This window comes from Accipiter gentilis, chromosome 18 (assembly GCF_929443795.1).
Source record: "Accipiter gentilis chromosome 18, bAccGen1.1, whole genome shotgun sequence".
Lineage (NCBI taxonomy): Eukaryota > Metazoa > Chordata > Aves > Accipitriformes > Accipitridae > Astur > Astur gentilis.
In genome coordinates, this window is record NC_064897.1 from 17,065,904 (window position 1) to 17,078,608 (window position 12,705).

Consider the following 12,705-nt stretch of genomic DNA (forward strand, 5'->3'; position numbering starts at 1 on the left):
TGGCTTACCGCTGCAGGTGGCTGATATCCTCCATGCTGCTGTGACTGCACTTGGCCAACTGAAGCTCCATATCCCTGTACTGCAGGTGTTGAGATTGACTGGTCATGCTGGGAACCATACGACACAGTCTGTTGACTGCTCACACATGATTCAGTATAAACAGATGACCCCTGGCCACTGTCAACTGTCCCATCAGCTGCAGAAGTTAAAGATAAAAATCTGTGTTTCAAGAACTGCAGTGTGGATTCATAACTTCAAAGATATTATAATCAATCAAATATTAGATTGATGTTTGTGACATGTTACATGGACCTTAGCATATTACGTTTTGTAATATTTAAGCTAGTTTAAAAATACATTTTTTTTTCTTCCTCAATACAGCATCCTTACCAATATGTCTTCCCCTAACCTCTGAAGAAATCAGTAATTTCAGGAGTTCTTTACGAAAATACTTAATAGTAAACTATGCTTCCTATAAAAGGCTAAACCAGAACAGAAACTTAAATTCCACATTGTTATGAATGATTTTTCAGGGGCTTTTAATTATTATTTTTATTTAATTGTACACAGATATATAAAACAGGTCTGTTGTGCTGGCTGGCAGATGCACCTGATGTAGGCATAGTAGTAAATTTAAAATCCCTATTACCTACAGAGCAGACAGTAATTTGCTTTCTAACTTCACCATTCTAATATGGAAGTTCTCATCTACCATCATTATTCAAATACTGATTCAAACGCTGGGATGGCAGAAGAGGAAAAGTTAGGAGTGTTAATTCATCTTTTCATGTATAGTATGTAAAACAGAAAATAAAACCTTTTTTTCAGAAAGCAAATTATGAGCAGAACTGCTTGTACATTAATCTCATTTCCACCTTAAATGTAAGTTAACAGGGATTCAAATAAGTGTTTCTAATAGCTCTAACTGCGCACTAGTGCAAGAGTATACAGCCTTCTGTAGGGCCAGAATATACTGTCCCTATAGGAAGGCAGCAAAAACTAGCACATGTGTTCATACTTCAGGTACCCAGGTTCATTTGGTGTATTAACTTGAAACAAAGTAAAATGACTTTGTGCTGACACTGGACTGTGAATTGTGCCAAGACTTGGCTCAGCTAAAGCACAGGAACGCATCTTTCTTTGCTGTGCTTTCTAGTGGGCCAATGTTCTTCAGCAGACAGCAATAGCAGACAGCAACATCTTAAGATATTTACTGCTATACCCACCAAAAGTTTAAGACTCTTAAGGGGTGGAACTGTGTAAGTGCAAGAGTTCCTAAATAAACCAACACACTTACAAAGAATAGATATACTGGGTTGCTGGAACTGCAGTTGTTGGTGTTGATCAGCTTCTGGTTCTTCAGGCTCCACTTGTGTAGAAACCGATGCTGAAGTAGTGGGGACAGGAGTAGTACCAGTGACAGATAGGGGATGCTTTGACCCTGCATGGGAAGCACTTGATGGTTGCTGTTGCTCCAGCTGCTGCTTCTGACTACCTTCTTCCTGAAGCTTCTTCTCCTGTTCTTCTCGCACCAACTGACGCTGCTCTCGCTTTCGCTTTATCAAAGATACCCTGTCCTTGATAGCTTTCGCCATTGTCTTGTGATCCCCTTCACAGACATAGCCAGATTCCACCTGAAGGAGGATATATTCACAGAATTCAGACTGTCATAGACAGCCACGGTTGTAGTGCTACAATATAAGCTACCACTCTCTGGCACTAACTTCTCATTCACAGACTTCTGAAGCTGTTTTATTTCTAGATGGTTAACAACAGCAAAGGCAGAGGCTGACAGACTACATTTCACTGTCGAAGAACACCAGTACTTCCAATGCTTTATAAGACCACCAACACTTACCATTTCCTGTGCCACATCCTCTGGGACATCTCTCTCCAAGTCGAAGGAAAACTCTATTGCCTCATTATCTTTATATTTGCCCTTTAGTTTTTTGATGTCTTCAATTCGCAGCCAGAGTTTAATGGCAATTTTTTCTCCATCATCTTCCTCTGCTAGTTCTACCCGTACTCCAGTCTCTTCTTGGAAGAAAGCATGATTCAAAAGGTCCTTAATAGCATATCTAGTATATTGGGGAAGAATGTAAAAAGCACATACAGTTACTCGGTTTTCATAAAATATTAAAGAATATACTTGCCTGATGATCCCCCACATTTATTCTCTACATTTCACGCTTCTCCCATGAATTATGTGACAGCCCATCATTCAAATTTCTATTTAAAAGCATGGTGGAGAAACAAAATGCAATAATACAGATGTACACAAGAAAAAAATAATCACACATTGGCCAGCAGAAGTACCAACAGATTTAAGCCAACTGAAGAGGATATACATTAACTAAAATAAAAAGTAACCTTGAAGAGACAGTTTGGTTTTACTGAACATTAAGATCCAACACACAACCCTTAGTCCTCAAATCAGTACAGTAATTCAAGTATGTATTTCAGTCTATTTCAAGATCTTATCAAGAGCCTCATCTAGTAAATTCAGCACTAGATAAGCACCACGTATTCCTTTCATATTTTATACTATTTTGAACCACTTCAACTTGCATTCTGTTTGACATAATTAGAAGCTTTGTCCTGAAGGTACAAAAAAGATCTATGTTCATACATACACAGCGTTAACAGTAGTAGTCTAAAAGTTAACTGCTTAAACTAAATGGCAAGAAATAAGTGATGTCAAGCCACAGAACTAACTTACAATAAGGAAAAAATAGGAAATTGTTTAAAACTAAGAAAAAGAACAGGGATTAAAAATACATAGCAATGCCATCAGATATAAAACTTCGAGTTAATAGAAGGAGATGAATAAATATCCATAAACTGACAAAAGTAGCTGTGAACAGAATAGCAGGAGGCTAGAGGAGGGGCAAAGGCTGAAGCATTCTCAAATCAGACATTCAGTAAGCAACAACTATGTAAAAGCAGAAAACAAAACAACCCCACAAATAAGCCAGAGCAGTTACAGATTTCCTGTAATAGTATAAGTTAGTCACTTCAAGTAGAAGTCATCTTGCAGAAAATGTGGATGAAAATGAACAGCAAGAATTTAAAAAATAAGAGCCCTCAAAATAATCAGCCATAAAATGCTGACAAAATCAAAGGGACAGGAAAAGCAAAGGATTGCAGAATAACAAACCAACGAAACAATGCAAATACCTGGGAACCCAGAAGGATGTCCTCCACTATTTTGCTGACTAGGTCAAAGTTTTTATTAAAACAGTATAATTTCTGAATAAACATGCATGTATGGTTACTATAGCATTTGCCCTTTTCTTGACACTGTTACTTCTCTAAAACAGTCATTGAATAAGAATCTACCAAAGAATAGAAGCTGCAGAAGTGATACTGGCTTCCCAACTCTCATCAGAACACAGAAGACCCCAGGAACTAACTGGATCTGGTATCATCACAGATAAGAGACTCAGACAGCAAAGAGACACAGACAGCAAGTAATATCTCTATGTGAAAAGAAAGTACTTACCTTTCACCTTTGTTTTGCCGAATGCATCCCTCAATAATCTCCTTCACTTCAGGGATTGCTACTTTATCAAAGCTGGCTGGCTTGACACCCTGGAACATACAAGTAACAACAGAGAAACTGGAAAGCCCACTTGATACAAGTTTTGATTGTGTTTACAGACCAATTATTTTTACTCAATAGATAACTGGCCTGAATTCCCTACTAGTGCAAATTATAGAGAAATCTGACCCCAATCTTATTGTTCATCTGTTTGTCAGTGACTTTTGCAAGCTTTTTTTTCCCCCCACTATTTCTCAGCTACACTTCCGTAACAGAAGGTTTTTGCATTTAGGTTCTCAGTTAAGATAGGAGAACTGTCTAGTTTCCATGGAAGTTATGCTGGTTAGAGGCAAGTATGCAGACTGGACTGAGAATGGAAGGAAACATTTCCTACATAACACTAGTGCACAAACCCACATGGTTAATTTAACAGTCTTCAAAGGATTCTGGTGCTTCCCAAAATGTCTCCAACATGCCTTTATATGAATTAATTTTGGCATAGATTGATTTTACAGGAAAAACATTAGCCCAGAATGATCTGACTGGATCATTAAGTAACTTGTCCAATGTTTGGGGTTTTTTTAAAAAAATAATAATTAAAAAAAGAGAGAGAGAAGAAAAAAGAGGAAATTAAAAAAAAAGACTTCCCTGTATCTTAGCTCTCCCCAGAAGACCTACTATACTTAAACCACACTCCTGCATCACTGCTGTTGCGAGTTGAGGAAAATGAGCTTAGCAATACAGACCTTCAACAACACACGGCAATTCTTTCTCCAATACATGCTAAAGCCATTAGAGGAAGAGCAAAACAAAATTTAAGTATGATCAGCTACTCAAATCAGTAAAGCAAATAAGCCATGAGATATGACCATCTGGGAATTCTGCAAAACATTGCAGGCAGGGCACCAAACTTCATCACTTAATCATGGCCAGAAGCTCTATTTCAGGGACAATTGTCTACAACAGCAAAAGCTGGCATTCAATTTTACTTTATTCAGCTTTTAGCTGCAAACTCTGTATTTAAGACAGCAGAATAAGAGAGGATGAATACATCCTGTTCAAGTTCTGTCATATGAAGAGTCCATGTTTTCAAGCAGAACAATCCTGAAATCATACACTTGATACATCTGACCCTGTGTCACTGGTAAATCACAACTAAACAGAAAGTGAAAACTATAGAATCTGAAATAAAGACATAAAGGAAGTAGTAGTATGAGCATCATAATTCATGTCCTAACCAGTGAGTACTTCTCCCAATATCCTATATGATACTGCTGCTCACCCAATGGGGACATCAAGACATGACCCTTTCCCCTTCCTCTATCATCAGCCCCAAACAAGTCTTGAAACGGAAAGATTCAAGACTCTGAACCAGAGCCTTTGCAACTACAGACCTTCATTTAACTGAACATGGGAGACTTATGATAATGATTCTCGTCTACATTTAGATTCTTTTTTTTCCCCTTGGCCAGACATGGCAGTATATTATTGACTTATGTTCACTATCTAAAATATTCTCTACTGCACTCTTCCAGGAGAGGGCACAGTCAACATCAACTTTAACAGACGCAAACACAAAACTGGGAGAAGCACAAGAGTCCAGTCTTTCAGTGGACAACAGTACTATTTGTTATTATGTTTTACAAAGTTGTTGGATCTGGAATTTTTCAAAGGAAAAACCAACCCCAAACCAAAAAGAAAACAAACAAACAAAAACTATAGAAAGACAGTTTTTCACTTTATAAAAACTTGTTACAACAGCATTCTGGTTATTTATTTCTTTGGTCTAAAATTTGCTCTTATGAAATTCTAGTAATTGACATTCACAGAACTGAAGAGGATATTGTGACTAGAATAAGCCCCAAAACACAGTCTGTCACTGAGCATTAGCTTAATGCTTTTTAAAGCTTCACTGAACATTAAGACTTTTGGAGATCAATGCCTCAGCTGATAAGACACCAGACTGAAGTTTAGATGGGTAAGTTTAATACTGTAACCAGGTCATATCAGCTTCCTAGCAGGAGCAGAGCCCTACACTCCCATAGGGATTTATAAAACTAGTTCTAGTGTTTACTACTGGCATCAAGTACCTGTTTATATGTGCCTCTGCTCATATAGCAGGCTAGTCAGAGACACCCACCTTTTAACTATGACCAAGCTTAAAATGGTCGCAGGACATCAGGTTCATATATGTAGAGACAGATGTTTCTGTACATAATTAAATGCTCTCCTATATACACATACATACATACCCTATGCAATAGTTAGAATTAAACTGCTTATTGTACATATTTGTATCTAAATTTGCAAAAGTTTAACACATCTAAGTCTCCTAAATAGCTGCAAGCCCCAGACATAGCAGCAGCCTGCATGTATGTTCATTTACACCGTGGCACCAGAAGGAAGATGTCAGATCTGTGACAATCTCATTTCAGAAAAACAAAAGCTAAGGTAAAACAACTTAACAACTTAACATAACAAAGCCAGAGCATGAGTTTTCTTGTTAACTATTTTACCACATGCTCTGCTCCTGCACAAAGCCTGAAAAGGTAAAGCTAAAATCAGTGAATCAGTCTGCTACACTGTGTTTCTCTACCCTGAAAGAGATGAAAATACCTGTCAAAAATCTTCAGGCCCTTCCACGAGGGCCATTTTACAATACGCCATTTTGTGAATTTCAAACCAAGAGTTCAGTTAAAAAGAGAAGCTCCTGCCAGCCTCCTCCAGCATAGCTTCTATGTTCCTAACTGCTCCTCAGAAAATCTGGGAGAACCTCACACTAGAGCCTAAAAACAACAGAGGATTCTGGGTTGAAGCAGCTACCTATTTCTCAGTTTGTTCCACAGTCCATGAGAAAGGTTGCCTAAGCCTAGTATACAGTGCTGTCCAAACACCCTTTTCACTGAAGTTCAGGTCACTTAACTACTGTCAGCTTTTAAAAACATTTTTTTTCCCTCCTCCAAGCACTACAGAAGTGTCAAACTATTTTAGGTAACAAGGCAGAAGATACTATGAATGATATAAATCAATAAATCAGTGAACCCTTTTCTACCCAGAGCTGCCTATAGACCTTAATCTGCCATCACAGAGAAACCAAAGGGAGGCCAGGCCCTGCAAAGACGTAACCTTGATGTGTCCCTAAAAGCACATAAGCTGTGCAACCAAGCATACATTCATTAGTTCCTCAACCCAAAGGCACTCAAGTACATACTAAGCCATTCAGCATTTCCTGGGTTTCACCACATATACTGCAAGATGGTCACGCTCTTATATGCCTCTCCTGGTCCCCAAACTCCTTAGAAGAATCACAGGACAACTCAAATCTTTTAATCTACTAGTCCTATTTCCCAGTGGCAGTTTAATAAGAACTAAACACCCAAATCCCCCTAGCATTTTTTCTGAGTTTGCTAAAGAAATAGAAGGAAGAGCTCTTGCAGAGGAGAAAAAAAAGTGCAGATAGGTATAACAGGCACTCATGGAAGTCATCAACATTTTCTCAATCTACCATCTAAAATAGCATAAACTGGCAGTGCTGCTGAAAGCAACAGCCTCCTATTCGCCATCTCCCGTTCCTACACCCATGTCATTTCCTCCCTTTTGCCAGCACACACACTTATACAGATGCATAATGAACCAGATCAGTGTTTATCAAACTTGAAACAAATCCAAACAAAAAAGCCTGCAGCAGTTTCTAGTGAGATGAAGCTCCCCAGTCTGGTTCCCTACACTGCTGCACTCTCAGGCTTACAAGAGGAAAGTGATAGTGCAATAGCTAACAAGGGCAGAACTACCTCTTTTGAAAGAAGCGCCAGCTTAAAATAAAACCCACTGAACACTTACGTTTTGAGAGCACCTCTAAAATATAGGCATATATGTAGGTAGCACAAAGCACAAGTGATGCAAAACTAAATACTTACAGTCTTCATGTTAGGCTTGAGGATAGATTTCATGTTTCACTTATCTTAGATGTGGTAAAGCTTGTGATTTTATCAGATTTTAATCAGGCAAAGAAAGTGTATTCCAAAATTCAACATCCACATTTATATAGTTATTTGGTCCATTAAAGGCAAGTTAGGTACTCTTAAAACCACTAGATTTTCAAGATACTTCAGACACCAAAGTATAAGCTACCCAGAACTGCTCTTCACAATTTTTGCATAGAAACATATAGTATTTTGCATTAGTTAGACCACTACATTACTGGTTCAGTGGTTTAGCATCTTGTTCTAATGCAAGAGATACTGAAAATATCATTTACTTCATAAGAGAAGATACAATCAGTGCTGTACAACTTTCACACCAAACCAAAACGAAGACAGAGGAAGTGTTACATACCCTCAGCAGTCCTAAATTTAAAAAAAGTTAGATTTGGAATAACAACACAGGTAGAAAATAGCAGAAGCAATAAGTGTTCCAGCCTTGCTGTTCAGGATTTTAATCTACATTTAAATTTTACAGGGAAAAAAGTACAGTCAAGTTTAAATGCTGAAGACCCAAGCTATGCAAACATAAAGCAGTTCAGCAGATTTGTCAAGAATTCTGATTTGCCCCCAAAATCCTTTCCTGTGACTACACACACGCTTTACAGAGCTGAAATTCTTACTTACCTCTTTAGCACAATCCTTGTGAGAGCAGCAGCAGTGGGAATTAACAATTACAAACACGGAACAGAGCTCTCTTTTTGTAAAATCCATCAGGAAGAGAGAGCCGCACACACCAAAGAGTTAGTTAGGTGCTAGTTTCCGATGGGAATCCACTAGGCAGTGGACTTAACGCACAGCGGAAGGAAAGCAGACATCAAAGTTCAAAGGGAGCATTGTTTTCTGTTTGACACCTCTTGTACTTTTCGAAGTCCAGTACATGAGGCTGCAGAGATTTGAGCTTAGTATCTGCTTTTGCCACTCAAATGCTGAATAGAAAGAATCAATGTAAGCAAGAGGTAAGCATGTCCTTTTCTGCCTGCCCAGCTAGCTGTAAGGAGGAGGAAGAAGAGGCAGCGCAGGGATCCTTTACTTCCTGCATGTCCCCGCCCCCCCCCCCCCCCCCCCCACTTGGCTGCTCTGCCTATTCTCCACCCAGGTTTTCTGCAATAGTTTAAGGCTGCATGTAGGATCACCACCCAGTTCATTCCTGCTGTTGCAGAAGGACACTGCTAAACAGAGGGGAACAGGTCAGTCAGCGTATTGTTCTGACCCAGGGTTGCTGGCACTAGTTTTGTACAGGGGGGGATGAAGGCAGCTGCTCTTTCTCCTCTTCTTTCCATGAAGCTACAGAAGTATATATACAGCTGACTACAATTTAATCCTAACAAAACACAAGTCAGCACTAGGATAATATAATATATTCCACCTCCCTCCTTCCTGACAATCACATTCTGCTACCATTGGCAACGTAGTCTGCTTTCCTTTTACTGGGTGCTTAATGTAAGGGAATAAGGATTTGAGGGTGATTTTCAAACTGTTGGACAAAGTTAGAAAGCCCACTGTTGCTTGTTTTACGGCACATACACACAAATAATCCACAGAGTTATATTTTGTAATAACTCTTGCTAGAGTCCAAACCTAAACCTTAAGTCTGACATCTTCACACACACCACCCCCCCATATCTAGTTTCAAACAGCCATTGTAAAACTTGTTTACTAATAAAACGAGTTGTCCACAGCTTCAGGGCTTTTGGGTTTTTTTTTTAGAAGGACACGAGAAGCAATGCTAAGAAAGATCGCGTGCACTATTTTGAAGTGTGAAGTGAGCAAATGGATTTTTGACCATCTAGTGATGATAAACTGTGATAAAATTCAACTTCAGATTATCAAGATCACTTTTTACCCCAAAATAGCATACTTAGTTCCTCAAGTATACCACAATTATACCAGCGCTGTTATACTATACAACGACAATGTTGCAAAAACAACACTTTCTGATCCTTTACTGAGCATTTCAGAAACTCTCTCCACCAGCTGCTGTGGAACTTTAGAAGGGTCAAGGGAAAAGGGATCATTAAAGATCCTGCTATGTTGATTGGCCTTCCAACTGCTTAGCTAGACATTTTATAACCTCCCAAAAATCAACTGCTAAAGCTGTTGATTATCATCTCCGTTTTAACAGTGCTTACTGGTATCATGAATACAGCATGTTGGAATTTTGCTTCCCATTGCTTATAAATTTTTTTTGTTGTTACAGTTGAACTCAAACCGAACAGAGACTCTGCAGTCAAAGCAAATCTACTCCACTGGAATAAAAATCAAACATTTTGCATACCTAATTAAGGCTACACTCTTCTGGGTACACTGCATGACCTGCAAAGAACATTAAATGTTTCAGCTTTTAACAAACACAGTCTACCTGTCCCAGTCTAAGCACAATTCTTGCTCGGCTCTTTTCAAAGGTGCTATAACTACAGAGCTTAAAAGGAATTCTACCGTAACTGATTAATCTCAAACAAAATGTTCTAATGTTGCAGACGCTAATAGAATCAGTAGCAAAGTCAAATCACACAAACAAAGTAATTAAAGCCTCTATATTTTCTTTTTGCTAAGTTATTACCATTCCAGTTTGAGCCAGTCCCAGGCTGCCACAAACCATTAAGTCCAGGAATTTAGACAGAACATATGATTCCAGTGGAAAACAAGCCAATGATCCTACCTCCTTCCCCATAATCTCAAAGAAGCCTCCAGGCAATGGTATATATGGCATTTAAATTGGTTTACCCCATGATCTTCTAAATTTCACCACCTGCTATTAGTTATTTACCCAGCCCTCAAAACCAACGCATTTAACCATTTCACCACCTTTTCCTCTAATCCTTCATCTTAATCCTGTTGTCTGTTCTAGAAACAATTTTTCAGATTTAGTTCCCTATTTCACACAGGATACACCTAAAACCATGTGATAGCTCTCATCCCAGTCCAATCGAATACCTACTGTGAAAAGAAGACTTCAGCTTAAGATCTACTCAGTTCAAAAGAGATACGGGTTGCCTACAGAAGATGGATTTTATTGTTCTTGTTAAAAAGCAAGGCAGAGTAATTGAGACCGCAGGGGAAAAAATTTAAAACAATGGAATGCATTTAACAGAAGTGAAAATTTAGCTTCTCTGATTTCAGTATTTTCATAGCAATTAATTCTGGACAATTGATAATTCTGCCAAGAATTAAATCAGTAGATCCTGCAGAATAAGCTCTGCACCAGATCAGTATTCTAACAGAGTAAATAGCATTACTGCAATACAAGCAGCAGGAGCAGATGAAAGCTTCCAATAAGCTAGTTAGCTCATGAGGCACTATTTAGACTAGAACAGGCCTAGTTCTCTTATGATCAAAAATGATTGCACGTTTTGAGCTTGACTGATCTGCCATCATCCAGATCAAGATTCATATCTCAGCTATTTGAGAGCTCTATGTCACTGAAATAGCTTAACCAGTTGGTCTTCACCCTCTGCAATGAAGGTGTGTAAGTAATCTAAGTCCCATATTTCTTACATTTCTCCAGACCAGCTGTCTTCATGACTTGCAACAGATAACCATGTATGCCCAGACTTCACAAACACATTCTAAAGACAATAGAGGCACTATAGTATTTATACAGGCCTGCTTGCTGCAACCTGACTGACCACTATTTAGAAACTCTTTTCCTCCTCAATTTACCACCTACTCTCAAACAATTTCTGAGGCATTAATAAAAAAAACAAGAGGCCAGTCACAACAGTAAAAAAAAGATTCCCAAACACACATTATTAAAGTTGTTACACACAAAGTATATTTGTATTTTGATTGACACACCCATACTAACTGCTTATTCCTAGTTTGTGAGGTTGCGTAAAAGAAGCAGCTAGTCATTTGTATGAGATAATCTTTGGTGAAAAGAATAAAACAGACTCCTCATTTGACTAGCCATCACTGCTCACTATCAGCTCCACATCTGTATTCTACAACTGATATCCAAGTCCAGGAGCCACAGGACACTACATTGCCTGCTTAACCAACTTCTTTGCCGGTGTTTCCATACTGTATTTTTACTTATTAGAGCCAGAGAATTTACAGCATTAAAAGCCTTACAAAACCAATATAGTAGGCTACAGTTCTGTTGCTTTGTTTCCACACAGTTAAGGTTGAACAAGAACTAGACGTAACTCTTCCTAGAAATCGTTGGCTGCAATCCTTTCCAGCACTCTCAAGTAAAAGGCTGTAACAAAGCAAAAAACTACTGTATTTGTGATAATACTGAAGTGCAACTTATGCTATGCGCTACTGCTGAGTATACACCATGCCTTACAACTACCCCATTGACTAATTATCTAGCCCAGCACAAGGCATTTTAAGTTTTTACTTTAGACATTAAAGTCCATTGTACTTCAGCGCCTCCAGGTAAATAAAAATATCAACCTATTTCAAAAGTCCTAAGAATCTGAAGCCCTTATGACTAGCTAAGCAGATGGTTTTAGTTAAAAAGTAGATTAATTAATCATAGCACCTATGGTAACTGCAGCAATTCTAATGAATAGAAGAAATTACTCAAAGTCTAGAACAGGAGATTTTATAACTACAAGGCAGGACACAGTTCCTCAGTGTGTAGTTGGCAAACAATTAGGATATTGGTGCATATAACAGTGAAAAGGGCCTTGTTTAGAAACACACAGTATGAGGACAGAAGTTCTTCTGAAACAGTAAAGTCTGATTGGACAAGTAGACTGGGCGCTAACTTTTCAGTTTTTATTTTGCACAAGAGTGTAAAGGTAAGATCAGTTTAATCTATCGTGCACAGTTCTTCAACCTCACGCTTGGAAGCAGGGATGCTGCCTCTATCATCCAAACAAGAATATGCAGTGGTGAACATTTTGAGCTAGCTGAATGACCCTTTGCTTTACTGGGACTTCAGCTTAGAAATGGCTTTCAAAAAAATACAGACATGCCTAGACACACATTTCAGTGCTATAAATTTAGAAATGCCACAGTGACACAATACTAAAAGTGTCTTTCTTCTATTTTCAGTATGGAAAATACATTTTTAAAAAATCAAATTATATTAGTTGCATTCTCTGCTTTAATCAGCTACCATTCCAATAGAAAAACATCATCTAATACTCATTTTCAAATTCAAGTACAGCAACAGTAATGTAAAAGCCACAGATTAGTTCCAGGAGACTTTGAACTGAATTTAAAAGAATG

The 12,705-nt window shown here is 38.4% G+C and overlaps 2 protein-coding genes across 12 annotated transcripts in view; one reads left to right on the forward strand and one right to left on the reverse strand.

The window, feature by feature from the left end:
• The window catches only part of NINJ2 (ninjurin 2), a 307,674-nt gene that overhangs the window by 165,372 nt on the left and 129,597 nt on the right, over nucleotides 1–12,705 (forward strand). The gene's annotated exons all lie outside the window — the stretch shown is intronic.
• Nucleotides 1–12,705, reverse strand: part of WNK1 (WNK lysine deficient protein kinase 1) — a 107,348-nt gene that overhangs the window by 42,362 nt on the left and 52,281 nt on the right. For all 11 annotated transcript variants that reach the window (XM_049822631.1, XM_049822627.1, XM_049822630.1 and 8 more), the window contains exons 5-8: nucleotides 3,503–3,591; nucleotides 1,859–2,078; nucleotides 1,298–1,634; nucleotides 9–196 (exon numbers count right to left, since the gene is read on the reverse strand). In XM_049822631.1, the coding sequence (XP_049678588.1) occupies nucleotides 9–196; nucleotides 1,298–1,634; nucleotides 1,859–2,078; nucleotides 3,503–3,591 (834 nt within the window). The remainder of the gene's footprint in view (nucleotides 1–8; nucleotides 197–1,297; nucleotides 1,635–1,858; nucleotides 2,079–3,502; nucleotides 3,592–12,705) is intronic.